This window comes from Ictidomys tridecemlineatus, chromosome 6, assembly GCF_052094955.1.
Source record: "Ictidomys tridecemlineatus isolate mIctTri1 chromosome 6, mIctTri1.hap1, whole genome shotgun sequence".
Taxonomy (NCBI): Eukaryota; Metazoa; Chordata; class Mammalia; order Rodentia; family Sciuridae; genus Ictidomys; species Ictidomys tridecemlineatus.
In genome coordinates, this window is record NC_135482.1 from 8300905 (window position 1) to 8328803 (window position 27899).

The window sequence follows — 27899 nt, forward strand, 5'->3', positions numbered from 1 at the left end:
AACAAACACACCTTAGTCCCCATCACTCCGGGTTTTATGGAAACAGAGGCTGGAAGGAACAGTTCTGGGTGCAGTGGAAAGGGCAGCCTCCCAGGTCTGGCGCCCTGCGGAGCCCGTCTCTGCCTTTCCCGACCTTCTGATTCCAGAGCAGTTGGACAAGAATGTCTGCAGAGACTTTTGCCACCCTGGTGTCCGGTCATCCCAGAAAGATCTGTGCAGAGGAAATGCGTGGTGGGGCTGAGGGCACCTCTAACATTGAGTAGGCCAATGTCCACCTTAGACTCAATTTATTGTTTACTTTCTACCTAGTCTGTGCTAAGGGGTTATCATTAACTATCACATTTAGTCTAGCAAATTTATGAAGTAGCAACTCACATTGTATAAAACTTCTAGAAGCTACTCAGGAGGAGTACGGTAGGAGTTTAAGGCAAGCCTGGGCAAATTAGCAAGACTATTCTCAAAATTTAAAAAATATATATATACATACACAGAGAGAGAGAGAACGCTGGGGAATATAGCTCTGAGGTAGAGCACCCCAGATTCAATCCCAAGTACCAAAAACAAAAACAAAACAAAAAAATATTGTAGAACAAGAAAAAAATCTTTGTGACTTGGGGATTAGGCAAAGAGTTCTTAGTAGATACCAAGAATAGATTCCATCAAAGGAACAATTGATCAATAAATTGGACCTTGTTCCTTGAAGGCACTGCTAAAAGAAGGAATGAAGCCACGGATGGTGGTGGGCACCTGTATCCCAGCAACTCAGGGGGCTGAGGCAAGAAGATCTAGTCAGCTTAGGCAACAGGGAGAACCCCTCTGGAGGAAAAAAAAAGGTGGGGGGAGAAGAAACAAGAGAATGATGAAAAGAGAAATCACAGTCTGAGAGAAAATATTTGTGAAGTGTATATTTGATAAGGAACTTGCATCCCCAATATACAAAGAACTGTCAAAACTCAATGATAAGAAAACGACACACTTTTTAAAAAGTGGGTAAGTGATTTGAACAGACATGCACTCACCAAAGACATAAAAATGGCAACATTTTTTTTTAAAACCAGGGATTGAACCCAGGAGTACTTAACCACCCAGCCACATCCCCAGCCCATTTTTTCAGATTTTATTTAGAGATAGGTTCTCACTAAATTGCTTAGGGTCTCACTAAATTGCTGAGGCTGGCTTTGAACTCTCCATCCTCCTGCCTCAGGCTTCTGAGCCACTGGAATTACAGGCATGTGCCACCAACCCCAGCCTACAAACGGTAACTAAGCACATAAAAAGATGTTCAACATCATTAGCCATTAAAGAAATGCAAATTAAGGCCAGGCAGGGTTGCCTACACCTGTAATCCCAAGGGCTCAGGAGTCCCAGACAGGAGAATTGCGTATTCCGGAGCCAGCCTCAGCAAAAGGGAGGTGTTAAGCAACTCAGTGAGACCCTGTCTCTAAATGAAATACAAAATAGGGCTGGGGATGTGGCTCAGTGGTCAAGTGCCCCTGCATTCAATTCCCAGCACCCCACCCCAAAAAAAGAATTGCACATTAAAACCAGAATGAGGGCTAGGGATGTAGCTCAATGGTAGGCAGCTTGCCTAGCAGGCTCAAGGCCCTGGGTTCCATCCCTAGCACTGCCAAAAACGAAAAAGCCAGAATGAGATACCACCACAAACCTATTAAGATGGCTAAATATTCTTAAAAATTGACAATATTGAGTGCCAATGAGACACATCGCAACTGGAATTCTTATCAACACCAATGGAAAGACAAAATGGATAGCTTCTTCAGGAAATACTGTAGCAGTTCTTTATAAAGTAAATTATTCATTTACCATATGGTCCTGCAATCTCATTCCTAGATATACCCTAGAGAATTGAAAACCAGTACAGAAATATTTGTAGAAGTTTTATTTGTAGCCCAAACCTGGAAACAACCTAAACATCCTGCAAATAGGGGAGCTGTAACCAATCTGTGGAGAATAGACTTGAGTTCCACTTAGGGGCAAAAGCATGAGCAGCAGGGCATGGTGACACAGGCCCGGAATCCCAGGTCCTCCGCAGGAGGCTCGCAAGTTTGAGGTCAGCCTCTGCAATTTAGGAATACTCTGTCTTAAAATTGAAAAATAAAAGGGGCTGGGTATGTAGCTGAGTGAATTCAATCCCCCAGTACCAAAACCAAACCAAACCAAACCAGCTTTATGAGCTTAAGCAATCCTCCTGCTGCAGTCTTCCAAGTAAGTAGCTGGGACTCCAGGTGCTCTGCACTTGGCTTGGCCTTATGGGACATTCTTGTAAAGGTAAAAGTATCAGGACAGAAAAAAGATCAGTGGTTCCTAGGGGCTATGGGCCTGGAAAAGATTTACTACTAGGGAGAAGAGGGAACTCTGGGGAGATGATGGAAACATTCTATACTTGTATATGTTGATGATACACAATAAAGTTGCTTATTTATTTTAGTAAGAAAATAAAGCATATTTATTTATTTGTGGTAGTAATGGGGATTGAACTGAATGCCAATCTCCCTTTGAGCTTACCCCCAGCCCTTCTTATATTTTTATTTTTTTTTATTTTTTATTTTTTTTTTAAGAGAGAGTGAGAGAGGAGAGAGAGGAGAGAGAGAGAGAGAATTTTTAATATTATTTTTTAGTTCTCGGCAGACACAACATCTTTGTTTGTATGTGGTGCTGAGGATCGAACCTGGGCCGCACGCATGCCAAGCAAGCGCGCTACCGCTTGAGCCACATCCCCAGCCCTTATATTTTTATTATTATACCTATTTTAATTTCATTTATGCATTTATTTATTGAGACAGAGCCTCACTGAGTTGCTAAGGCTGGCCTTGAACTTTCAATCCTCTTGCCTTAGCCTCTCAAGTAGCTGCGGAGGCTGAGGTAGGGAGATCGTGAGTTCAAAGCCAGCCCCAGCAATTCAGTGAGGCCCTGAGCAACTCAGCAACAACCTGTCTCTAAATAAAAATTAAAAAGGGCTGGGGATGTGGGTCAGGGGTTAAGCGCCCCTGGGTTCCAATGCTGGTACCAAACAAAAGAAAACAAGGGAATAGCTTAATTTTTTTTAATGGAGAAAAAAATGTGCACGTATAATGTGGTGCAGATCAATGAGTAATAATCACTCCTTTTTTATTCAATGATTATTTATTTGCATCAGGCTTTGTGCTAGTCATAGGGGCATTGGGTGAAGAATTAAGACTGTCCTTAATCCACTGGCATTAAGACTTGATCATACAAACGAATGAAAGGGTTTAGGATCCTGAGCTTCAAGATCAGATATTTGGGGGGATGGGTGGAGGTCCTGGCTCCACCCCCACATCTACTGTGTGATCTTGGGCAATCGGCTTCACCTCTCTGACCTTACTTCTCATCTGAAAAATGGAAATAAGGATAGTACCTGCCTCTGGGGATTATGGTCGGACTTAAATAAGATAGCACACCAGGCGTTTTCTTAGAACTCCAAGCTCTGGCTAGTGGGGAGGTTGGCGCGCTCCTGCGCGTGAACCTCTGCTTTTGATCTCTCATTGCACAGTGTGGAAACATCCCCCGACCATCTGTGCTGATGTGTTCCGTGCTGGTGATGAGGCCAAAGAAGGAAGTCAGGCTGGTTTTGCAAGTCAGGCTGCAAATCCGGGGCTGCCTGGATCCCGTCCCACTCTGCCGGAGTTCGCTTTCCCGCCGGCCGAGGCGCGGACGGCCGCGCCGCCTCTCTCCTGCCCCCCCGAGGCCGGTGTTTTCGGTGCCGGTCGGAGGTGGACGGAGTTGGCTGGGCGGAGGCGGGGCGGTCCCGGCGCGGGGAGCACCTCGGCAGAACTGCGTCTCCTAATGCAATCCCGGGGACCTTTCTGGATTGCTGTTGCCACATCTGTCTCGACGCCCCGAGATGGCTGATGTAAGCGCACGGTTCCCGACGCTCGCTAGAGAAAGACCAGGAATGGGACGAGTTCCAGGACTGACTAGCGGCTGGATCTAGAGCTGAGCGGTTTCCATAAGGTAGACTTGGGGGAAAGAAAGCACCCTAAACCTTCCTCGGCTACGGATAAGGGGGTGGGATGATGTGAATCAGAGAAGCTTGGGGTGGGCGGTTAGACCACAGGAAGGACTCGCTGCTTCTGGGTTGGTTGGGGGTTATTAGCAGGATGTGGTGGGCCCTTCAGGGTGCCAATGGGTGCCAATGGATCTGAGTAAGGTTTAACTTATATTCAGTAATGTGAGCCGATCATTCATTCTTGTCTTATTTATTTATTTATTTATTTTAGTTATAGATGGACACTATCCCTTTGTTTTGTTGATTTATTTTTATGTGGTGCTGAGGATGGAACCCAGAGCCTCAACTGGGAGGCAAGCGCTGTACCACCGAGCCCCAACCCCAGCCCCCTTACTGATTCATTTTAACTGATAAATTTTTCCATTTCTTTCCTACTCTATCCTCTGGTCCTTGAAATGAAATTTAGCACAACTCAACAATATTTCTCTCATCAAACCCAGCGACCCATTCTTTTCTCAAGGACATTCACACAGGTGAGGTTGAAGCCAAGCCTGTGTGTCACACACTCAGCCAGTCACTTCTTCAATGCATGTGAAACACTGCGGTTCGCCAGGTAGTTGAAGACTCCTGGGATCCAACAGTGACATTGTGCATGATCTCTGTCCTATAAGGATCTCATGGTCCAGGGAGTGAAAATAAGCAAGGTGTTCTGGGCTGGGCTCGCCTAGCACATGTGAGGCACTGAGTTCCAGCCTCAGCACCACATAAAAATAAATAAATAAAATAAAGGTATTGTGTCCATCTACAACTAAAAAATATATTTAAAAAAATAAGCAAGGTGGCAAATGAAGTATGGACACATATTCGTCAGAACTTCTTGAGGTGGCACAAACCTCTAATCCCAGAAGTGCGGGAGGCTGGGGCAGGAGGACTGCAAATTCAGTCAACCTCAGCAATTTAGTGAGGACCTATGCAATTTAGCAAGACCCTGTCTCAAAATAAAAAATGAAAATGGCTGGGGATGTGCCTCGGTGGTTAAGTGCTGGTACCAAAAAAAAAAAAAAAAGAAAAAAGAAAAAAACTTTTCTTGCCGAGAGGAGGGGTCTATGTCTCCTACCCTTGAATGTAAACCAGCTGGTGATTGGTGGATTGACAGAATGACAGACAATACCAGCTTTCACTGGAACTCTCTAAGCCTGAGCTTTCAAGCAAGAAGTCCTGAGACCACGGAGACCTCCTGTAAATACTCCTGCCAAGGGTCCCAGGGGAGACCAGCTTCCAGCCATCCCCTGCTGTCACCCTCCAGACTAACCCATGGAATCAGTCCAGTGCCTCCAGGGGACCTCAGTTGGCACCTCTTGGAAGACTCGCTGAGCCCCAATGCCTGCAGCACAACATCACGACAGGCAGTGAGTGACAGGCAGGGGTTTTCAGTCACCAGCACTTGGAGCAGCATAAGAATAAGCCACCAGAGGCCTCTGGTGCATGCCCAGAGAGACACGGATAAAACATAAGAAGGGAAAATAAAACAGACTGAGCCAGGCTCAGAAGCCAACAGCTCCATGGGTAGAAAGCAGAGGGACACTGACTCCCGGGGCCCCGGGCTCAGGGTCTGCACAGCCTCCAGTTTCAGTTTTTTTTTTTTTTTTTTGATCCTGGGGATTGAACCCAGGGGCACTCAACCCCTGAGGCACACCCCCAGCCTTTTAAAAAATATTTTATTTAAAGACAGGGTCTCACTAAGTCCTTTAGGGTCTGGATTTGAACTTGCAATCCTCCTGCCTTGGCCTCCTGAGTAGCTGGGGTTGCTGGCGGGTACCACGGGACAGCGGAGTTAGGGTTCTAAGCTTGGTTGGTTTGCGAGCCCCAGCTGAGTGGTGTAGAGCCCTGTGCCCCGCAGCGCTACCTGGGGTCTTCACGATCACCCGTTTCCCCTTCCCCCAGCTTCTGATTCAGAAGGCGCCAGGAGGTATTTATTTATAATTCAAAAAATCCCAGATGATTCCCTTGTTTTGTTTCTTTTCAGAACACATTTTTTTAAATTGCACAAGTAATTAATGCTGCGTACATTCTCACTGTGAAGAATATAGCAGGGTATACAGAACCATCTGGAAGGTTGCTTTCGCACCCACCCCCATGCCCACCATTGGTGAGCCCCCTTCAGTCAGCTCTCATCCTGTGTCCGTGGGCATCGTGAAATAACCAGAAAATGAGAACGTCTGGGTCCTGTCTCCTGGCGCGCAGCCCTCATCGCTCTTGGAACGTCCTGTTGATAATATCTTTCCGTGTGCTGCCGACATCACTGGGAGCCGGCGGCTCCTAGAGTAACCAAGGGAAAGGCAACCAGGGCACACCAGGTTGGATTCTCAGCCCCAGCCTTGACCTCCAGAGAGGGGAGAGGGACTGAAGGTTAAGGTGATCACCAATGATGATCAATGATTTAGCCAATCATTGATGATGCTTCCATAATAATACAAGCAGGGCTCAGAGGATCCTGGTTAGGGAATGGATCCGGGTGGCACATGCCAACTCCAAGGAGACAGATGCTGCTGCCCACAGCACCTTTCAGGTCCTTACTTGGTGTCCCTTTTCACGTGTCTCTTCATTCCTATTCTGAAATATCTTTTATAATAAGCCACGCAATGGAACAAAGCATGAGCATCGTGAGTCCCCCTAGCAAGTGACCGAGGCCCCGGTGGGGTGTGGGAGCTCTGATTTATAGTGGGATGGTCAGAAGACAGCTGACCACCTGGACTTGAGACTGGCATCTGCAGCAAGGGGCAGTCCCGGGAGGCTAGGCCCTTCACCTGGGAGGTCTGCACTAGTTCCCGTCCACGGGAAAGAAATAGGAGAGTTGCCATGATCAAGACGGAATCGCAGGGGGCTGGGGATATAGCTCAGTTGGTTGAGTGCTTTCCTTGCATGCACAAGGCCCTGGGTTCAATCCCCAGCACCAAAAAAAAAAAAAAAAAAAAAGATGGAGTCGCTTGGGTCAACCCTGACAAAGAAGTAACGAAAGCCAGAAGGTGGTGAGGAAGGGTCTGACACACGATTGCCTGCTACTAACCACCACCCGAGACTGCCAGAACTAACCCGTGCAAAAAAGCCACTTCAGTCTTGGGCAAAAGTACTTCCACCCCGCAACTGTCAGTTCAACCTCACATCATCACCTGTTATGATCGCTGAGGCCCAAGATTATCAGTTCAAAATATCTTGTGTAATCCTCCCCAGTTTAGCCTTTAAAGACTTCTCCTTGGGGCTGGGGTTGTAGCTCAGAGGTACAGCACTTGCCTAGCATATGTGAGGCACTGGGTTCCATCCTCAGCACCACATAAAAATAAATAAAACAAAAGTATTGTGTCCAAATACAATTAAAAAAAAAAAAAAAAAAGGACTTCCCCTTGATACCATGTCTTTGTTTTTGTGGTGCTGTGGATAAAAACCCTGGACCTCACACATGCCAGGCAACCACTTTCCCACTGAAACCATCCAGCCTCCATCTCCTGGCCTCACCCCTTTTTTGTGGTCCTGGGGATTAAACTCAGAGGCGCACTTCCACTGAGCTCCATGCCCACATTCCCAGCCCTTTTTATTTTTTATTTTGAGATGAGGTCTCACAAAATTGTGGGGGCTGGCCTCTGTGATCCTCCTGTCTCAGCCTCTGGAGTCACTGGGATTACAGGCGTGCACCATCATGCTTGGCTTCAGTGTGTGGTTTCTGTGACACTGCAGAATACACTGGAAAAAGAAAGAGTGGCCGGGTGCACTGGCACACACTTATAATCCCAGTAGCGCAGGAGGCTGAGGCAGGAGGATGGCAAATTCAAATCCAGCCTCAGCAAAAAGTGAGGCGCTAAGCAACTCAGTGAGACCCTGTCTCTAAATAAAATACAAAATAGGGCTGGGGATGTGCTCAGTAGTCGAGAGCCCTGAGTTGAATCCCTGGTACCAAAAAAAAAAAAAAAAAAAAGAGTGACACTCGGCAGAGTGGCACGTGCTTGTAATCCCAGCAACTTGGAAGGCTGAGGGAGGAGGATCACAAATTTGAGGCCAGCCTTGGCAGTTTAGCAAGACCCTCAGCAATTTAGACCCTGTCTGAAAATAAAATAAAAAGAACTGGGGATATAGCTCGGTGGCAGAGCACCCCTGGGTTCAATCTCTATTACCAAAAAAAAAAAAAAAAAAGTGATGGGGCTGGGGATAGCTCAGTGGTAGAGCACTTGGCTAGCACCAGCACAAGGCCCAGGGTTGTTCAATCCACAGGTGGGGTGGGGGGAAGCAAAGAGAAAAGTTAAGGGATCAGGTGCTGGCGATCTGGCCCGGGCAGCAGGGCTGGGCCCATCCCTCAGCCCTCATTCCATTGGCCTAGTGCAGTCACGGGACACTCCTAGCTGCAAAGGAGCCTGGGAAATGAAGTCTTTCTGTATTTTTCTTGTTGATCTGTAGTTCTTTTTAGTCTTTCTAACAGCCCTTACCAGCAAATAATTTCCCAGGTGGGTGGCTGTATTCTTCCTCTGGGTCACCAAATTCAGCTTGCTGCCAGCTTTTATTCAACCTTTAAGCTGAGAATATCTCTTATACCAGGTGTGGTGGCACCCACCTATAATCCCAGTGACTCCAGACACTGAGGCAGGGGAATCTCAGATTTAAGGCCAGCCTGGGCAACTTCGTGAGACCCTTTGTCAAAATAAAACTACACTTTAAATAAAAAGAGGGGGGCGTGAGCTCAGAGGCTGAGGCAGGAGGATCATAAGGTTGAGGCCAGCCTCAGCAACTTAGAAAGGCCTAAGCAATTTAGCAAGACCTGTCTCAAAATAAAAAACAAAAAGGGCTAGGATATGCCCTAACTTCAGCAAACTGGGTTCTTTAGTCCAGTACTTCTCAGTTTTTACTCTACCTTGCAATTACTAGAGAGCTTTTAAAAATGCCCAGTGGTGGCCAGGAGTATGAACAGGTCTGTGGTCCCAGCCTTTGGGAGGCTGAGGGAGGAGGATCACAGTTTGAGGCCATCCTAGGAAACTTGGAAAGATCCTGTCATAAAATAAAATAAGGAGTGCTGGGGATGTTGCTCAGTGTAGAGCACTTGCCTAGCATGTGTGTGACCTTGGATGTGACCCCCACCACTACAAAAACAAAACAAAAAATGAACAAGTAAGCAAACAAACAAAACTCTACACCTGCTTCTCGCCCCTGGAAATTGTAATTTAGTTCTGAGATTTATCTTGGGAGTCAGAATTTTTAGGATCTCCTTGGGTGACTTTAATGGGCAGCCAAGGCTGATGACTTCGGCTTTACTCTGTCCCTGAATCTCCTGTTGACCTCTGTCAGCTGTGGGGCCCTCAACCTCTCTGAGCCTTAGTAATCTGGGATGCAAAATGGGGATAATAAGATCTACTTAGGACCTTGCTACTTAAGGAGTGTTCCGACCCGCAGCCTCAGCATCCCAGTCCTCCTGGGCCAGAACACACTTTTTTTTTTTTTTTTGTACTAAAATTGAACCCAGGGTGCTTAACCACTGAGCCACACCCCTAGCCCTTTTTTAATATTTTATTTTGAGACGGGGTCTGGCTGAGTTGCTAAGTGCCCTGATAAGTTGCTGAGGCTGGCTTTGAACTCGTGATCCTCCTGCCTCAGCTTCCCTAGCCCCTGGGATCAGAACCCACGTATTAAGCTGCTGGAAGGTGATTTATGGAGACTTTGCCTGGGCAGGTAGCTCAGCAGTGGACCTTGCCTAGCACGCACAAAGCCCGGGGTTGGAACCCAGCGCTGCAAAAACAACACAGGTTTAGAAGCACTGTTCTGGAGGACTTTGAAGACTGATGAGACAGTCAATCTTAAACTTCTACTAGAACTTTATAATGAATAGGTATGTAACGTCTGTAACAGACCCCGGCATGTGAACGCCCTAGATAAGGCCTTTCCCTCCTTACCCAGAGGAAACCAAGGCTCAGGCTATTTGGTCACTTTGTTAAAACAGCAAAGTGCGGGGGCACCCCCACGGTGTTTGGGGAGGGCAAAGAGGAGGTTCCTAGAGACTTGAAGGCCGGGACACAAAACGGCCATTCCAGGAGGAAGGGTGGCCCAGCCTCCCACGGGACACCACTTAGCTTCAAGGGAGGGAGGGGACCCGGTGCTGTTGACAATCCCACAGACAAACATGCTCACCTGGCGTTCCTCCACAAATGCTCTCGTGAAGCCCTACTGTGTGCTCGGTACTGGGCATCACAGAGGTGACCCTATCGCTGGTGGAGCTGACAATGACAATTTAGAATCTCAAGAGGAGGATCAGGGCTGAGAAGAGGACAGGGAGGGGAGGGGGACAGAGGAGGGGGGACAGGGGAAGGTTTCGAGGAGAGAGGAGGGCAAGGAAGATGGGAAGATTTTGGAATAAACCAAAGAGATGATTGACACTCCTTTCAATGACATGCTGCACCCAGGGATTGTCTGGTCCTGTGTCCCCGACAGGCTCTTCTTCCCCTTAGACTATTTCAAGGCTCTGTACGTTGCAGTAAAGAAGAGTGACGCAAGGAACCTGATCTATATACCTGCAAATAGATCCCAGCCAGCGGGTGTTGTCACAGAGCCTTGAAATAGCCTTTAAGATTATAAACACCAAGAAAAAATGAAGAAAAATGTAAGCCCCAGAGGGACGTGGTGGCAAAGGACAGAAAACTGGAGGCTGGGCTCAGCGATTAGCAAGACTCTGCCTCAAAATTTGAAAAACAGGCTGGGCTGTGACTCAGAGGTAGAGCGCTCAGCCAGCATGTGTGAGGCTGGGTTCCACCCTCAGCACCATATAAAAAAATTTAAAAATAAAGATATCGTGTCCATCTACAACTAAAAAAGAAATCTTTAAAAGAATTGAAAAACAGATTTAAAAATGCTGGGGGTAAAGCTCAGTGGTAGATTACACTTGGGTTCAATCCTGAGTACCACACACAAACAAATAAATAAGAAAAAGAAAATTAAAGTCTCCATCTCCCCAATTTCCTGATCAATTTTTTTTTCCCCTGCAACAAACTTTCCTCATGCTGAGAAAGGAAACTAGGGAACTGGCCCCAAAGCCTGGGCAGGCGCCCTGCCACCAAGAGTCAAAAAACTGACCAGATACAGTGGTGCACACCTGTAATCCCAGCAGCTCTGGAGGCTGAGCAGGAGGATCAGGAGTTCAAAGCCAGCCTCAGCAAAAGTGAGGCACCAAGCAACTTAGTGAGACCCTGTCTCTAAATACACACACACACTGGGGAGTGCCTCAGTGATTGTGTGTCCCTGAGTTCAACCCCAGTACCCCTCCTGCTCCCAAAAAACGAATCAACTTAATCTTCTTTCAAAATGTACTTTTAAAATAAGAGTTAGCCATGCTGGGAAGCCCAGGGATGTGCCTGGATGTAGCTCGAAGTCCCTGTGGGCCTCAAACTCCTGGAGGTCACTGGAGGGTACTATTGGTGGGATGACCGTGGTCTGATTTACAGTGTCAATAAAACCTCTCTGGGGACTGAGGTTGTGGCTCAGTCGGTAGAGCACTTGCCTAGCATGTGTGAGGCTCTGGGTTTGATTCTCAGCACCACATCTAAACAAATAAATAAATAAAGGCCCATCAATAGCTAATAAATAAGTAAATAAAACCCCTCTGGGTGCTGGGTCAGGATTCCGGGGGCGAGAGGAGCACAGTGGGTGCCGCAGTCACTGGACGCTGGGAGAGAAGAGTGGTTGGTTCTCTCCCCTGATGGCGTGTCAGGGGCTGGTGCAGGAGTCCAGCGGGAGGAGGACAGGGCTCGGGTGTGGTGGGCTAAGTGAGGAAGCCACCAGTTTCCCTGAGCAGCAAGTGAATGGGCGCGGTGGGGGAGGGGCCTAGGAGGGCCTCCGGCCTTGGAGCTGGTCATCCTCTGCTCAAGCTGGCAGGCACTGCCCTAGGCCTGGAGGGACACTGGGAAGTCCGCCAGTGGAGAGGGAAGAGTCGGAAAGGGGCGTGAGAGGAACCTGGAGGGGCTGCAAGGTCTGTGGTTCAAGGCCAGAGCTCCTCTGTGACTTCAGGAATGTATAAGTTTTTCAAACTTAGTTTCCTTAGATATAAAACAGATCAACAGAACTGTGCTTTCCTCAAAGAGTTGCTGGGATGAAACAATGAGATAAAGGATTATTCTGCCTTCAAAAATGGCAGGGGGCTGGGGATGTAGCTCAGTTGGTAGAGTGCTTGCCTCAGATGCACAAGGCCCTGGGTTCCATCCCAGCACCGCCAAAAAAGAAATAAATAAAAATGGCAGCTGAGGGGTCGGGTGTGTAGCTCATGGCAGAGGGTTGCTTAGCATGCGTGGGCCCTGGGTTTGATCCCAGCACCAAGAAAAAATGTGGCTAGTATTATTTCCCCAACATAATAAATGTCTTTCTTTGGCATACAAAATGACCTTTACATTGATGTAACACTTTAAAAAACATTTTTTTGGAACTTAGGTTCACAGTTGAGATACAAAGTAGGAATCAGTGTTAGTTTCCTGTAGCTGCTATAACAAACTACGTAATATTTGTGGCTTAGAACAGTAGAGAATATTCTCTCTCATAGTTCTGGATGCAGAAGGTCCAATATCAAGTTGTTGCAGGTTGGTTCCTACTAGAGGCTCTGACAACCTATTCCACACCTCTCCTCCAACTTCCAGTGGCTGCCAGCAACCCTTAGCCTGCCTTGGCTTAGTCACATTAACCTGTGACCGTCTTCATGTGGCCTCTCTGTGTTTTCTCCTCCTCACTTTTTGTTTCTTCTCCTTCTTTTTATTTATTTATTGATCGATTTGGTACCAGGAATTGAACCCAAGGGCTCTTAACTACTGAGCCACATCCCCAGACTTATTATTTTGAGACAGGATCTCATTAGGTTGCTTATAGCCTAAGTAAGCAACCTAAAATTTGAGACTGGCTTCAAATTTGCGATCCTCCTGCCTCAGCCTCCCAAGCTGCTGAAATTACAGGTGTGCACCATTGTACCCAGCTTCACTTTTCTTATAATGTTGGGTTTAGGGCCCCTCCTAATCCAGAATGGTCTGATCTCAAAATCCTTAGCTTAATTCCACCTGCAAAGATCCTTTTTCCAAATAGGGCCTCCCACATCCACAGGTTCTAGGCGTGTTTTTATCCTTTTTTCCCCCTTTTGGTACTGGGGACTGAACCCAGGGGTGTTCTACCACTGAACTATACACCAGTCCTCATTTTAAATTTTGGGACAGGGTCTTACTGTTGCCGAGGCTGCTCAGACTTGCCATCGTCCTGCCTCAGACTCCCAAGTTGCTAGGATTGCAGGTGTGTGCCCCCATGCCAGCACTCAGTGGCCTTACCCCTAGGGAGCACCAGTCACCCCACTAGGTATTTCTCTATTTCTTCACGTAGTGACCAGATTTCTCTGACCTCACCTGTTAAATAGCCCTTGCTTCCCTACTGATTTGGGAAGTCCCTCTTTGGGTACCAAGCTCCCATCTTGGCCTCCATCGGGCTCTGCTTTCTATTCCATTTTTCTGTTATTTCTGCCACTGCCACACTGTTTCACTACTGGGATTTTGTAACATACCTTAAAATCTGGTAGACAATCCACATCTTGGCTCTGAGGACCTTGATTTTTCCTTACCATATTAGTACCCGTTTGAATCCGCCAACCTGCTGGAAAAAAAAAATCCCCCAGGATTTTGATTGGAACTCTAATGACTTTATAGATCAATATAGAAGCAATTGACATTTTGGGGGGTACTAGGGATTGAATTCAGGGTTCTCGACCACTGAGCCACATCCCCAGCCCTATTTTGTATCTTATTTAGAGACAGGGTCTCACTGAATTGCTTAGTGCCTCACTTTTGCTGAGGCTGGCTTTGAACTCCTGATCCTCCTGCCTCAGCCTCCCCAGCCGCTAGGATTACAGGTGTGCACCATGGCGCCCAGCATAACTGACATTTCAAAGACATTAAACCAGTCCATTCATGAGTTGGTCGTGTCCTTCCATTTATGGCAGGACATAAAATGTTGGCCAGAGAGGCTTCGTGTACTCTTTTGGGGGTGCCTAAAGAGGGACCGGCACTCCACAGTTTACAAATTCTCTTCATCCCCCATCCCCTCCCCTTGGAGCCCTGTGACTTGTATTTTACAGAAAAGGGAACTGAGGCTGAGAAGGGGAAGGAACCCTCCCAAGGACACGGTGGTGACAAGTTGAGACCCAGGCCCCAGCCCAGACCCTAGTGTGCACACCAGGCACCCGCTCCTTGCCCCTGAACCGGGCATGCGCCTCAGTGGACGGATGGCTCAATTGCTCACGACAAAGCCAGGCAGGAGAGGCGGCCAGGGCTGGCCCACATCAGATCACTTTATTTTAAGATCTGCACGAAGACGGACGCGGCGTAGATATAGAGAAGGACTACGAGGACGCAGGAGGCCTTGACCTGCTGGGCCAGGGCCTGCCTGGATGACCACCTGGCGGCCCTGCGGCTCGGCCTGCTGCTCTGGAACCTGGTGCTGAGGGGTATGTTGGTCGCCCCAAAACCACAGCCTCCTTCTCCCTGCCTGGTGTTTGTGTCCCCATTCACAACGCACAGGCTGATGGAGGCTGACGGCAGCTTGCTCAGCGAGGCTGGGTCAGGCCCAGGGAAACGCTGGCTGAAAGGGACCCTGGTGGCAGGGAGGCTGGTGGTGACGGCATCTAGATCTTTGGAGCCTGCCCAGCACAGCCTGGCTGGCCCCAGGAGTTTCAGGCCACCACCCCGAACGGCCCGGGCCACCCACGCTGCAGCAGCCCACATCCTGTCCTGGCAGCGGGCCAGCAGGGCCATGACCATGGGCTGCAGCACCACCCGCAGCAGCAGCTCCAAGGCCTTGCCGCTCTCGTGCTGGGAGTCGACCAGGCTGTAGAAGGCCCACTGCGCCATGGAGAAGAGGGTCAGGCTGGCCTCCCACTGCAGGTGCCGCAGGAGGTGCAGGGTGCCTTGGCAGGTTCTGCGGATCAGCGTGGAGAGCAGTCGGAGACTCCAGATCCTGGCGATGGTCAGGCGTCGCCACAGGATCCGCTGCACGGGCAGCAGCCTCTCCATGCACAGCCTGTGGACCAGGATGAAGGTGAGCGCCCCTGCCACCGGCAGGCTGCTACACCACAGGAGGCAGAGGCCCAGGATGGAGACAGAGACGCAGAGCGAGGCCGGGCTGGTCATCTGTGCCTGCAGCGCCAGGAGGGGCACATAGAAGTTCGCCAGGCCCAAGCTGAGCAGGAGCAGGAGCAGGAGCAGGAGCTGCCAGATTCTCCTGCCTGCCCTGCCCCCTAGGGCCTCTCCCCCACAGCTGGTGGCGGAGGAGCAGGGTGAGGGGCTTTCATAACCTGGAGGCTCTGGGTCCAGGCTCCTGCCCCTGCGGAATGGGGCTGCACTCATACCACAAGCCCATATTAACTGACCTCGGCTTCAAGCGCCCTGCCTGTCAATTGGGCTGAGTGGTTTTGCAACAATCAATGACAGCACAAAGATGCGGGTGGGAGCTCCTGTCAAGAGGGGCATTGTTGCTTCACGGGTGAGGCAGGCTGCCATAGGGAGTGTTGGGGTGTCCGTGTCCATTCCTCTCCTGACAAACGTGACTCCGCGAGGCGATGACCTTCCTCACTCAGCTCCTCTGTGGCCCTCCGGGTCTCTCCATTCCCGTCCTCCATGGGTCCTGTGAACCTTCTAGTGCAGCTGAAGCACACACCTCTGGTTTTACCTGGCAGCAGAGAACCTCCGTCCTACAGGTATTAGAGCCAAACCCTGGACCTTTCCCACTGCTTGCAAGAAGCTCCTTTTTGAAAAACAGTACTGATGGAAGATCACAGCAAACAGTCGATCCATTTCTTTCCAGACTTTGGATTTCGCTTTTGAATTAAGTTAGCAATCAGCAATCACGCAACCCAAGTGCCTTGTTAGGGATTGAGAGGTTGCCGTGAGCTCTTTGGTCTGGGCTGAGTGTGCACAGCCTCTCTGCGTCACTTGGAGGTATTCCGGGGATCATCAGCTGAATCCCACTCTGGCTCCTTTAGTAGGAAACCCCCTGCCCAGGAGAAAAATCTAAAACCCTTGGAGCCTGGCGTAGTGGTGCACATTTGTAATCCATCCCAGTGACTCACGAGGCTGAGGCAGGAGGATTGTGGGTTCAAAGCCAGCTCCAGCAAAAGCAAGGCACTAAGCAACTCAGTGAGACCTTGTCTCTAAATAAAATGCAAAGTAGGGCTGGGGATGTAGCTCAGTGGTTGAGTGCCCCCGAGTTCAATCCCCAATAACAAACAAAACAAACAAACAAACAAACACTAAAGCCTTATTTCAGGCACAGTGGACTCCTTTGGCTCTTTGTTCGTTTTCATCATGAGGATGATGTGAATCACGTTAGTAATGTTCATTTTTGGTTTGGCTACATGGAAGTTCAGAACTGAACGGCAGGGCGATTTACCTCTGGCACAAACACAGAGATCTCTTGATTTTGAAAATGTATATTCTGAATGTGATCCTACATCTCGATGGATCTCTCTTTCTGTCTGTCTCTGAAGGAATCCAGCAGCACTCTGCCATTAAGCTATACCTTGGCCCCTTTTATTTTGAGACAGAGTTTCCCTAAGTTAATAAGCCCTCAGACTTTCAATCCTCGTGCCTCAGCCTCCTGAGTCGCTGGGATCATAGGCATGGCCACAACGCTGTGCAACTTTTTTTCTTTTCCTTCTTTGGCAGTAGTGAGGATGGAACCCAGGGTATGCACATACTAGGCAAGTGTGCCACCCCTGAGCTACACCCCCAAAACCTGATGGGTTGCATACATCTTGGTAAGTAGCATTAAACCTGTTCTTTTTTATTTTATTTTTTTAAGTTCTAGGTGAACAAATACCTTTATTTATTTAGTTTTACTGGTGCTGAAGATCGAACCCAGTGCATCACACATGCTAAGCGCTCTGCCACTGAGCTACAGCCCTAGCCCCCTTTTTTATTTTGAGACAAGATTTCAAGTTGCCCAGGCTAACCTCCAACTTGTGATCCTCCTGCCTCAGCTTCCCAAGTAGCTTGGATTACAGGTGTGCACCACCACGCCTGGCTCTTCTTAAACCTGAACATTCCACTTTTTGAGACAGGGTCTTGCTATATTGTCCAGGTTGGTCTTGAACTTCTGGGCTCAAGTGATTCTTCAGCCTCAGCCTCCCTAGGAGCTGGGACCATAGGCATGTGCCACCACACTAATGATGGGGGTGTTCTTGGTTCCCAAGTCAGACATGGTGAAAATCCAAAACTAGAATCAGATAGACTTGAGCTCCAACCTTCATTAATTGTGTGACTTTTGTCAAGTTATCAATATCTTGGCCTTAAGCTTAATTTTCTCTGTAAAAAGGGAATAATATCTCAACACAAAAAGAAAACCAAAAAACTTCTTAAATAATTTGGCAGCAAAAACTAAATTAACCTGAAATTATTAGGCAGCGTTGTTGTGGAACTTGAGGAAACACCTGGTTCTTGGGAAGATCTGGAGAGCAGGACCCGAGGTCATGGGACAAACGTGAGGCTATTTGTATTTTCTCCTGCTATGTGTGACTGTCATCCCTCCCATCTGCAGTTTTGCTTTCCAAGGTTTGTAATCTGCAGTTTGAAAATATTAAATGGAGGGCTGGGGATGTGGCTCAAGCGGTAGCGCGATCGCCTGGCATGCACGCAGCCCGGGTTCGATCCTCAGCACCACATACCAACAAAGATGTTGTGTCCGCCGAGAACTAAAAAAAATAAATATTAAAAATTCTCTCTCCCCTCTCTCTCTCTCTCCTCTCAAAAAAAAAAATTCTCTTCTTAAAAAAAAAAAAAAGAAAATATTAAATGGAAAATTTCAGAAATATACAATAAGATTTTGTTGTTGTTGTTTTGGTGCTGGGTACTGAATTCAGAGCGTTGTGTATGTTAAAGCACATGCTTTACCAATAAGATATACTGCCAGCACTAAAAATTCATAAGTTTTTTTAATTTTTTTTTTCCTTTAGATTTTATTAAATCATAAATGTACAACAGCTTCTTAACTCTACACATGGGGCTGGGGATGTGGCTCAAACAGTAGTGCGCTTGCCTGGCATGCGTGCGGCCCGGGTTCGATCCTCAGCACCACATACAAACAAAGATGTTGTGTCCTCTGAAAACTAAAAAATAAATATTAAAAATTCTTTCTCTCTCTCTTTCTCTTAAAAAAAAACCAAAAAACTCTACATATGCACTTAAATTTTTTAAAGGAAAACATTATGTCTTAGTACATCATGATCCTGGCTAATAGCTTTTCAAAACTTTGAGAAAAATCTTAAAGTTTTCACATGTCACCTGAAACTTACAAATTTAACATATCAAAGAAGGAATGCTTCTACACTCTTACAAAGACCGCTAGAAAGAAACAACAATTAAAAAGCTAAGAAACTGTCTCAAAGGCTTTCATTATTTTTATTTTTTACAATCCTTCCCCCACAGTAAGGTAATGTTATTAAATAATCTAATCCATTTCCAAAATGGCTCTCTGCATCTGCTCTGGTGCCTTCTGCCATATCATTGCATATTTATGTATGACTGAGATAAGAATTTCCTTAACACTGTTATTTCGATAGGGCTCTCATCCTCGCCTATTTATACAATGAAGCTCAAGGCAAATAGGATGAAGCTCAGTATCGGCTCCTCCCACCATAACCCTCACTTCCTCCAGGACCATAATTTCCTCTACCACGTGGTCACCCATGTTTCTGCCACCCAAGTTTCCACTCTTCATTAGACTATATTTAGAAGGTTGCTGGTTATAATTTCCAAAATCATTATAACTTCCACTTCCATAATTTCCTCCTCCGTAGTTGTCATAACCACCTCCATAGCCCCCACCCCGTTTCCATATCCAGATCCTCTACCACCATAGCCTCCTCTTCCTCCTCCATAACCAGGGCTATCTCCCAAATCACCACTTCCAGGTCCTCCTCCAGATCCATTAGAGCTATTCCCAAATCCACCTCCGCTTCCATATCCATCAGATCTTCCTCTAAAGTTGCCTCCTCTTCCACTCCTGGAACTTTGGACTTTTTGCATTTCTTGTCTAGACAAAGCCTTTCTCACTTCTGCATTATGACCATTGATGGTGTGGTATTTTTGCAATACCATTTTGTCCACAGGATCATGGTCATCAAAAGTAACAAAACCAAAGCCTCTTTTCTTTCCAGACTGCCTATCCATAATTATCTCAATGGTATCAATTTTCCCATATTCTTCAAAGTAATCTCTAAGGTGGTGTTCCTCGGTATCTGCCAACAAACAGCTTCTTCACAGTCACATGAGCCCCTGGTTTTCCAGATTCCTCTCTTGCTACAGCTTGTTTTGGCTCAACCACTCTCCCATCAATGGAAGGAGGTCTTGCAGAGATGGCAGCATTAACCTCAGCCTTGGATGAGAAGGTTACAAATCCAAATCCTCTTCATCTTTTGCTTGCAGAATCCCTCATAACCACACAATCTAAGTTTTTCCCATTGCTCGAAGTAGTTTCTTAAACTTTCTTCTGTGGTTTTAAAACTTAAGCCACCAATAAAGAGTTTAGGGAACTGTACCTTTTCTCTCTCCATCACCGACTCAGTCGCTTCAGCCCCATTTCCAGCAGGCAAGTGAGATAAGAAAGACAAATGCAAACCGGACTCGTCCTGGCGCTGTACTGAGAACTGCTGCTGAAGAGCACCTCCACACAGGACCGGGGCTGCCGCTGCTTTTCTAGAACCTTCCTCCGACTAACTCCAATTTACTTTTAAAATGGACTTGGTTCTTTCTTTTCTTCTCTCTCCCAGCTCCTCCCTAATCTCTACCCTCCCTAATCTCAGGGGAAATGGGATTCAAAAACTGATAAGTTTTAAGTGGTCTTTACTATGGTGTATATATAGCACACGCTGGCGCGCATACACACACACACACACACACACACTTTTTTTTTTTCCCCCTGCTATTTACCCAAATAACAAGACTGGGGATTGAACCACCCATGGGGGCTCTACCACTGAACTAAAATCCAAATGCTTTTTATTTTTTGAGACAGGATCTCAATAAGCTGCCCAGGCTGGCCTCAAGCTTGTGATCCTCCTGCACCAGCCTCTGAGGGCACCATAGGTGCTCCCCACCTCCCGAAGCAATAGTTGTTCTATTATATTATTGCTATAGTTGATAATCTCACAATGCTCAATTGATGTTAAACTTTACCAAAGGGATGTGTGTTTGTGTATATGTGTGTGTGTGTGTATCATATACAGATGAAAAACATGGTGTATGCAGCATTCAATGCTATCTGCAACCTCAGACAAGGGAGAGGAATGTCTTGGAATATATCTCCCTCAGATAAAAAGCAACTATAGGGAGTCACATTTCTCTGTAGAAATGCTAACGTGTCTCAGTCAAGAGGGCAGAGAGGATAGATAACACAGTACACAGTATGTGCATCATATTAACTTTCTTTTTCCCCTGGGTACTGAACCCAGGGGCACTGGCTGGCTTTGAACTCGAGATCCTCCTGCCTCGGCCTCCCTCAGCCTCTGCAGTCTAGGATTATAGGCATGCGCCATCTCGCCTGGCCTCATGTTTCCTTTCCAAAGATCCAAAATGTGCTGGATTTCAAAACACCACTGACTCCAACGATTTCCAGTAATAGATTGTGGACCTATCAAATGCTGCCTCTCAGGGACGCTGTGAGGGTTAAATGAGAGAATGGTTTTCACCCCACCGTGGGTGCCAAGGCCGTGCCCAGGACCACGATGCCCGGGTGGGAGGGAGGAGGTCGGGGCACGAGCGAGGCCAGGCGGCAGCCTCGCGGGTAATGCGGAACCCGAGGAAACCTCAGGTTCCGGGGAAGATCTGGAGGGCAGGACCCGAGGTCGTGGCGCGGGCTCGGGACGCGGAACCCTGCAGCTGGACACCAGAACGACCGAGGCAGGGCTGGAGGGAGCTCGCGAAAGCCGTGCAACTAGCTCACCCCAACGAGCTGCTTCTTCAACTCCGAAACAAAATGGCAACAACGCCCATGTGGTTAGGCTTAAAACTGGCTACCACACGTGAAAGAAGCCTACAGCGGGGTTATTCAACCCCCGACGACTACAGCCATTTTTCTCTCTCATAAAGTTTGGCTGCTGCAGAACACCGTAGACCTGTCGCAGTCCGCGCGGTCACCCAGCGTTTCAGTATCTTTTTAATAAGTCTGAACTCTTCCGCTCGCCGTAGGGCCTCTAAGTAGATTTTTTTTTTTTTTTCCTGAAACACGCGTCCTCTCAGAATTTACGCTAGGTGTGGGAAAGCGTGCGTGGAAATGGCGCCCCATACGCCCCTCCGACCCGACGTCCGCCGCGGGCGCGCGCTCGCACGCCGGAAGGGGCGGAGTCAAGAGGCTCTTTATATATCGTGTACCAAGGCCCAATCGGCCTCTACCGGCGGGATTTGGCGGCGCGATGGTGAGTTCCTTAATGGCGTCTTTCTTCTTGGCTTCAAAGTCGGCGTGGTGGAATCTGCCGCGCATCGTCGCCATCTCGGCTTGGCCGGTCCCGGGAGCTCGTTCTGGGAGCGCAGGGGATACAGTAGGGACTGCAGTGAGGCCTATTTTTCTGGAAACTCGCGAGGCCTGTGGGGAAGGGAGTTATGGAGGAATACCCTGGGATTTCAAGTCGGCCACCGAGCGGCCTTGGGGCGAAAGCTGGCCTGGACGCCCAATTGAAGCCGTAGATGGTTTCTGGGCTCCGACCTCGCCAGATTTTAGCGATAGTTGTTATTAATCCTCAAGAGCAATTTCCCGGGCCAGGAGGGTCTTGAGTGGGACGCCCGGTGTTCTGGTAAACGGGGGCCGGCGCATGCGCGAGGGGAGACTATTGGCAAGAGTTTTAAAGGGTCCCTTTGAAAATTCCTTGGTGCAACTTGAAGGCCTCTAGACTCGCCAGAAACCTCACATGATGAACTTATTGACGGGCGGACAGAATCTGTGTGCTGATTGTCATGTTCTGATATGGCTCTGTGAGTCCTGTTGGCCTGCTGTGTACCACGCTGGCTCTGTCCCAGGGGCCGGAGAGTACTATGGTACCATTATTAGTGACCAGCTATTGTCCCATGAGTCGCTTCACTGGTGAGAATCATGGTGACAAATCATCTGTTAACACGGTTTTTAATATTCTAGTTCTCTTAGAGCACATTGGATGACTTTGTTTCTTGTAGAAATAGTTCCCAATCAACATTCAGAAGGAGGCAGTGTGTTGTGGGTGATCCTGGCCTTGCTGGGTGTCTAGTTGAGAGTCAACATTGTGGAATGAGTGTGCTGGGGCATATTTGTAATCCCAGCCACCCTGGAGGCTGACACAGGTATATTTTATTTTTTTTCCCCAGTCTCACAGGAAGTTCTCCGCTCCCAGACATGGATCCTTAGGCTTCTTGCCTCGAAAGCGTAGCAGCAGGCATCGAGGGAAGGTGAAGAGCTTCCCAAAGGATGACCCTTCAAAGCCTGTCCACCTCACAGCCTTTCTGGGCTACAAGGCTGGCATGACTCACATCGTCCGGGAAGTTGATAGGCCAGGATCCAGTACGTATGTGCTACTGTGTGTCTAAGTTAGGGGATGGGAGTGTTAAATTTTAGGACTGATGTTTAAGTGTACTTATGGAGGCATGGAACATGCTGAGTAAATTTGTGAAGAGCCACAGCATAGAGTGTGTGATAACTTGGTGACTTTTCACTAACAAGGCTGGAATATACACTGCCTTTATTTACACTTGGTTGACCCACAGCACTAGCTTTTAGCACTTAGTTTATATTGTCTACCTGAGTAAATTTAGATCTGTTGTTACACACCATTGTACTTGGGACTCTTGTCCAGGCCACAAATTTGTCTGTTCCTAGAGATTGCTTAGGTTTCTAGAGAGAACTGAAGCCGTATTAGAGTCCTGATGTTGGGTTTAAGTTAAATGTAAACACTTGAAGGAGAAGGTTGTGTGGCCACCTTGTGTGGGCATTCATGTCAGCTCACTCCTGTCCTATTTTCTGCCTTCAGAGGTGAACAAGAAGGAGGTTGTGGAGGCTGTGACCATAGTGGAGACACCGCCCATGGTGGTTGTAGGCATTGTGGGCTACGTGGAAACCCCTAGAGGCCTCCGAACCTTCAAGACCATCTTTGCTGAACATATCAGTGATGAGTGCAAAAGGCGCTTCTATAAGAACTGGTAAGAGCCAGAACATGCAGTTCCAGCATTGGGTTGTAGACCAGGGAGACTATACAGTGCCTGAATTCTAGTGGTGGGAAGCTGTTGTCTCCTTTTTAAGTTGGCCTCTTGAATAGAACCAAACCTGGAGGTCAACTTTAGCAGCACTGGTTCTTGATCTAAGAACTGGCATCTTAATTCCGGTCAGCCTAGTGCAATTGGTTGTCTGTGTTCCTTTGGCTGTTTGTAACTCCCAAAAACAGGAGATAAGGCAGTGGTAGTGTTGGGCTTCTAGCCCTGGCTTAGCACCCTGGTTTCTTATTAGTAACTGAGAATAGTACCTGCTAAGGTACAGAAAGGGAGCTTTCTGGTACCCTGGAGCAAGAATAGTGCTTTGGATATCTGTGACTTATATTAACCTTGTTGGACCTCTGCTTAGCTCCGCTCGGCTCTGCCCGATGAGCTTCATCCAGGCTCCGCTTGCCGGTGGAAAAGGCTCCTTAGAAGCCGGCAATGAGCCCCATCCCCTGGTGGTGCCAGTATGCCTTCCGCTCACCCCTCGAGGGTGATGAAGGTCTGCGCCCGGCCCCTTCCCCAACTCTGCTCTGCTCCTGAAGGCATAAGTCTAAGAAGAAGGCCTTTACCAAATACTGCAAGAAGTGGCAGGATGACATGGGCAAGAAGCAACTGGAGAAGGACTTCAATAGCATGAAGAAATATTGCCAGGTCATCCGCATTATCGCCCACACTCAGGTAAGCATGTCCTGTGTCATCTTGTTGGTGATGTACCTGATCAAGTAAGACATTATTTTTCATGCTGGGGATTGAACCCAGGGCCTCTTGCATGGTGGGCAAGCATGTAAGGGTTTGAGTCTTCCAAAAAAGTGCTGCTCAGATGTAAGCTCACAAGGGTTTTGTGCCCAACCAAGGACATATGGTATCCTCTAGAGGGTCCCTATATGCGTAGGTCTCTCTCTTTCCAGCAGAGGGCACTGTTCTCACCGTGAGTGAGGAAACCATACCTCATTTGGGAAAATCCCTTTCAAATTTGTTGACCCAACTGGTTAAGTTAGTTGTGAAATGCTGCATTGATGTGAACTGAGTGGGCCCTTTGTTGGCTTGGTGAAATAAGCACCTCATGTCTGGTGTGGTCCTAGCTTCAGGGCCTCTATAGCCCTGTGAGGTTAGAGATCACTAGATGGGTGAATGGATGGACTGTAGAGGTTTTTTTTTGTACTGGGATTGAACCAGAAAACTACCACAGAGCCACATCCCCAGCTCTCTTGGAGACAGTGTCTTGGCTAAGTTCCCCAGGCTAACCTTGAACATGGGATCTCCTGCCATAAGGAGTAACTAGGACTATAGGAATGTGAGGCCAAGCTTAGCTGGGGTACAGGATAAGCACCTTTACCAGCAACCCTCAGCTTGTGCTTCCGGTGCATTTTTTTTCTAACCCTTAACACCTTGTGTAGGGTTTTTTTGTTTGTTTGTTTTGGCACTGGGGATGGAACCCAGGGCCTTGCGCACTAGCCAGCTACTCCTATAGTGAGCCACACCCCTGCTGTCTGCTCTTTACCAGGCCTTCCTGTCCAAATCAACTTTTAGTAGAGTAAGGGTAGATGAACTGGCTAAAAAGACAGTAACGGGGACAGGGCTGTCTCAGCCTCCATTGATCTACCAGAGGGACTCCAGGCCTGAGCTGAGCTGTGCCTGCTCTTTCCTAGATGCGGCTGCTTCCTCTGCGCCAGAAGAAAGCCCACCTGATGGAGATCCAGGTGAATGGAGGCACTGTGGCTGAGAAACTGGACTGGGCCCGGGAGAGGCTAGAGCAGCAGGTCCCAGTGAACCAGGTGTTTGGACAGGATGAGATGATTGACGTCATAGGAGTGACCAAGGGCAAAGGCTACAAAGGTAAGCTGTGCAGAGGCTCACATTGTTGTGTTGACCCTGGGGGGAGGTGGCGTCCAGCTGTTCTGTGATGAAGCCTGGAATGTGTGCTGGGCACAGCGCCCGAGTCAGACTGAGGAACCATTCCCTGTTGCCTTCCTTCTGAGAACAGCCCTGTGGTCTCCCTGGCTGGGGTTCTGCCCTTGGGCACTCCCAGCAGGAAAGGGCCAGTGGTGTGTGTGCCAGGCCTCTGGTGTAGCAGTGCTTGTTCTCCCCAGGGGTCACTAGTCGCTGGCACACCAAGAAGCTTCCCCGCAAGACCCACCGAGGGCTGCGTAAGGTCGCCTGTATTGGAGCCTGGCATCCTGCCCGTGTGGCATTCTCTGTGGCTCGGGCTGGCCAGAAAGGCTACCATCACCGCACCGAGATCAATAAGAAGGTGAGAAACCCTGAGGGCCTGTAGTCCATGTTGCTGTTTGGGTGGCAGCCTGTGTGGTGTCAGTGGGCTTCAGATCTTCACTGGCCTTGGATGGTTCTGGTTCTTGGGGGTCAGGATAATTGCAGGATGCCATCAGCTGGTTCCAAGAAGGATGACTCTTGGTGTGATGCAGTGGTCCTCTGTTTATAGGCCTGCCCTGGGCACCTGGGCATTTTCTCTAGTATTGTCCTTTTGTTTGGGATAGGGCCTGAGTCTGGGGTGCTTGGTGCTTGACTACTGAGCTACATACATCCCCAGTCTTCTGAGATAGGTTCTCATCAAGTTGCTGAGACTCCTTTGGACTTGAGATCCTCTTGCCTGAGCTTTATAGATGAATATGAATACAGTACCTTTATTTTATTTACTTATTTTTATGTGGAGCTGAGGATCAGATCCAATGTTTCGCATGTGCTCTAACCTTGCCCCTAGTGATTTATTTATTTTTTGCAGAGGGTGGACTCTGTCCTATTTGGGGGACTCCTCCTTGACACCCCACCCCAAGGCACTCAGACCTGTCTTCCCAGGTGCTGATCCTCATGCATCTCTTTCAGATCTACAAGATTGGCCAGGGCTACCTCATCAAGGATGGCAAACTAATCAAGAATAATGCTTCCACTGACTACGACCTGTCTGACAAGAGCATCAACCCTCTGGTGAGTGCTGAACTGCCTCCACCTGCAAAGATGCCCGGGTACCCTGTGGAGCTGCCCAGGCCTTGGCAGTGGGGTGAGGGGCCTGCTCTCTGGGGTGCTGGGTGCAGTCAGTCATTGGCCCCTGCACAGCACCCTGTTGTGTGCTTTGCAAGTCTAGGCCCTCTAGATGGGGCTGACTAAAAAGGTAGGGGTTCAGGCCCAGCTGTTCTGTGATCAGGCCTAGAATGTGTACTGGGCGCTGGAGTCAGACAAGGAACCATTCCCTGTTATCTTCCTTCTGAGAAACCCTGCAGTCAGATGGCCAGGGACAATCTGACCCCAAAGGTCTGCCATATCTGTAGAGCTCACAGGTCTGCAGGGCAGCTGCCTCCATGCTTAATCTGCTGACCCCGTGGCCTTGCTTTTTCCCCAGGGTGGTTTTGTCCACTATGGTGAAGTGACCAATGACTTCGTCATGCTGAAAGGCTGTGTGGTGGGGACCAAGAAGCGGGTCCTCACTCTCCGCAAGGTAACACTGGGTGACCTCCTGCATCCTTTCAGGATCTCACCCCTGTGGAGAATCACAGGCTCAGCCTTTGGTGCTGAGCCAGAGTGGGAGGGTTGAGGGGAGGGCGTTGGTTTCCCTTTGACACCAGCTTTGAAGTCTGGAGGAGGAAATTCCTAGTCTGGCTAGTTGCTCCTGTGTTCATGGTCATCCTGCTCTCAGGGTCCTCTTGCTCCTCTGCCTGATGGGACAAGTTCAGAGCTTGGGCCACTAGATGGTGCTGTGTGGGTTCTTGAGCTGAGATGCTGGGGAGCCTCTAAGTCACAGCCCCCTCCCCCTTGCCACAGTCCTTGCTGGTACAGACCAAACGGCGAGCTCTGGAGAAGATTGACCTTAAGTTCATCGACACCACCTCCAAGTTTGGCCATGGCCGCTTCCAGACCATGGAAGAGAAGAAAGCATTCATGGTGAGCCCTTTTGCCAGCTACCTTGCTCTGGGGTTAGGGGCTCTGGTGGTGGCCCATCCTGGGTGCTCCCCTCAGTCCCCTAGGGAGTGCTTACTCCTGCTGCCGCCTGCTTCATCTCTGGCCTTCCTGTCTCCACAGGGACCACTTAAGAAAGACCGCATTGCCAAGGAGGAAGGTGCTTGATGTCTGGATCCTGAGCAGCTGGCTGTGGCCAATAAAGCATTTTAGTGACATTTGCCTCTGTTTTTTTCTTGGGAGTAGCAAGGCCTCAGAGACAAAGGCCTGTGTGCACAGTGGCCAGAGGGTCCTCTGCAGCTCTCAGGGCTTTGGTGGGCTCTGACCTTCTGCCCACCTGGCCCCATCTCTGGAGCAGACAAGATGTGAAGGAAGCTAAGGCCACACCCGAGAAAGCCAACCTGTGGGGGGGGGGAGAGTGCTTTGTGTCAATATTTGTCACCAGGGTGAGGCAGCTGAGCCTTAGCTATAGAAGTCTGTTCTGTTTGCACAGCTTGGGTGATGCCAGGGATTTGGAGAGAGGAGCACTTGATGTTCTGGTGCCTAAGGCAAAACTAGGTCCATCCAGTGCACAGTTATCCTAATCCACGCAGGGCGCCTACCAGTTGTGGCTTGCTCAGTTTCCTTATCCAAGACATGGCAGTGGGAGAGGCCATGTCACGCAGGAGTGGTGCCTCATGGCTTCTGGAGTAATTAGAAGGATTATAAAGGCATGATGTGGCCTAGAGGTGCAGCAGCACCCAGGT

The 27899-nt window shown here is 48.7% G+C and overlaps 2 protein-coding genes, 1 long non-coding RNA gene, 4 other non-coding genes and 1 pseudogene across 11 annotated transcripts; 6 read left to right on the plus strand and 2 right to left on the minus strand.

Moving 5' to 3' along the window:
- Positions 1-3137: 3137 nt before the first annotated feature.
- On the minus strand, positions 3138-21342 carry LOC120887434 (uncharacterized). Of its 5 annotated transcripts, none has more exons than XR_013440235.1 (3): positions 20972-21342; positions 13545-13633; positions 3138-3917 (listed from the first exon to the last, which is right to left on the minus strand). XR_013440235.1 is itself a non-coding variant. In XM_078052714.1 (2 exons), exon 2 carries the CDS (start codon positions 15379-15381, stop codon positions 14329-14331), a length of 1053 nt encoding a protein of 350 aa, XP_077908840.1. In that variant the 5' UTR covers positions 15382-18137; positions 20972-21285; the 3' UTR covers positions 14305-14328. The 5 variants fall into 5 exon arrangements, 1 of the variants encoding a protein (XP_077908840.1); XR_013440238.1 differs by having other exon boundaries at positions 13545-13630; positions 20972-21338; XR_013440237.1 differs by lacking the exon at positions 3138-3917 and adding an exon at positions 6236-6371.
- On the plus strand, positions 3609-4427 carry LOC144378506 (uncharacterized). The gene is made up of 2 exons (XR_013440240.1): positions 3609-3993; positions 4260-4427. It is a non-coding gene; the product is annotated as an uncharacterized LOC144378506 (long non-coding RNA).
- On the minus strand, positions 18411-20978 carry LOC101963398 (heterogeneous nuclear ribonucleoproteins A2/B1 pseudogene; annotated as a pseudogene).
- On the plus strand, positions 21322-27371 carry Rpl3 (ribosomal protein L3). Its single transcript, XM_078052713.1, has 10 exons — positions 21322-21443; positions 22363-22555; positions 23022-23190; positions 23787-23922; positions 24894-25080; positions 25335-25495; positions 26086-26187; positions 26600-26695; positions 27019-27138; positions 27277-27371. Exons 1-10 carry the CDS (start codon positions 21441-21443, stop codon positions 27319-27321), a joined length of 1212 nt encoding a protein of 403 aa, XP_077908839.1. The 5' UTR covers positions 21322-21440; the 3' UTR covers positions 27322-27371.
- LOC120888763 (small nucleolar RNA SNORD43) lies at positions 21928-21991 on the plus strand. The gene has a single exon (XR_005732450.1). It is a non-coding gene; the product is annotated as a small nucleolar RNA SNORD43 (small nucleolar RNA).
- On the plus strand, positions 23732-23786 carry LOC144365248 (small nucleolar RNA U82P). The gene has a single exon (XR_013423572.1). It is a non-coding gene; the product is annotated as a small nucleolar RNA U82P (small nucleolar RNA).
- On the plus strand, positions 25137-25229 carry LOC144365246 (small nucleolar RNA U83B). The gene has a single exon (XR_013423570.1). It is a non-coding gene; the product is annotated as a small nucleolar RNA U83B (small nucleolar RNA).
- On the plus strand, positions 26389-26481 carry LOC120888792 (small nucleolar RNA U83B). The gene has a single exon (XR_005732477.1). It is a non-coding gene; the product is annotated as a small nucleolar RNA U83B (small nucleolar RNA).
- Positions 27372-27899: the final 528 nt, after the last annotated feature.

What these genes read in the sequence shown, in the direction of transcription:
- Rpl3 (XM_078052713.1), top strand. An exon ending in GCATTATCGCCCACACTCAG is followed by an intron (nt 23,923 to 24,893) that starts GTAAGCATGTCC and finishes GCTCTTTCCTAG; the next exon opens with ATGCGGCTGCTTCCTCTGCG. An exon ending in AAGAGAAGAAAGCATTCATG is followed by an intron (nt 27,139 to 27,276) that starts GTGAGCCCTTTT and finishes CTGTCTCCACAG; the next exon opens with GGACCACTTAAGAAAGACCG.
- LOC120887434 (XM_078052714.1), bottom strand. Translation starts at nt 15,381, where the DNA reads ATGAGTGCAGCCCCATTCCGCAGGGGCAGGAGCCTGGACCCAGAGCCT.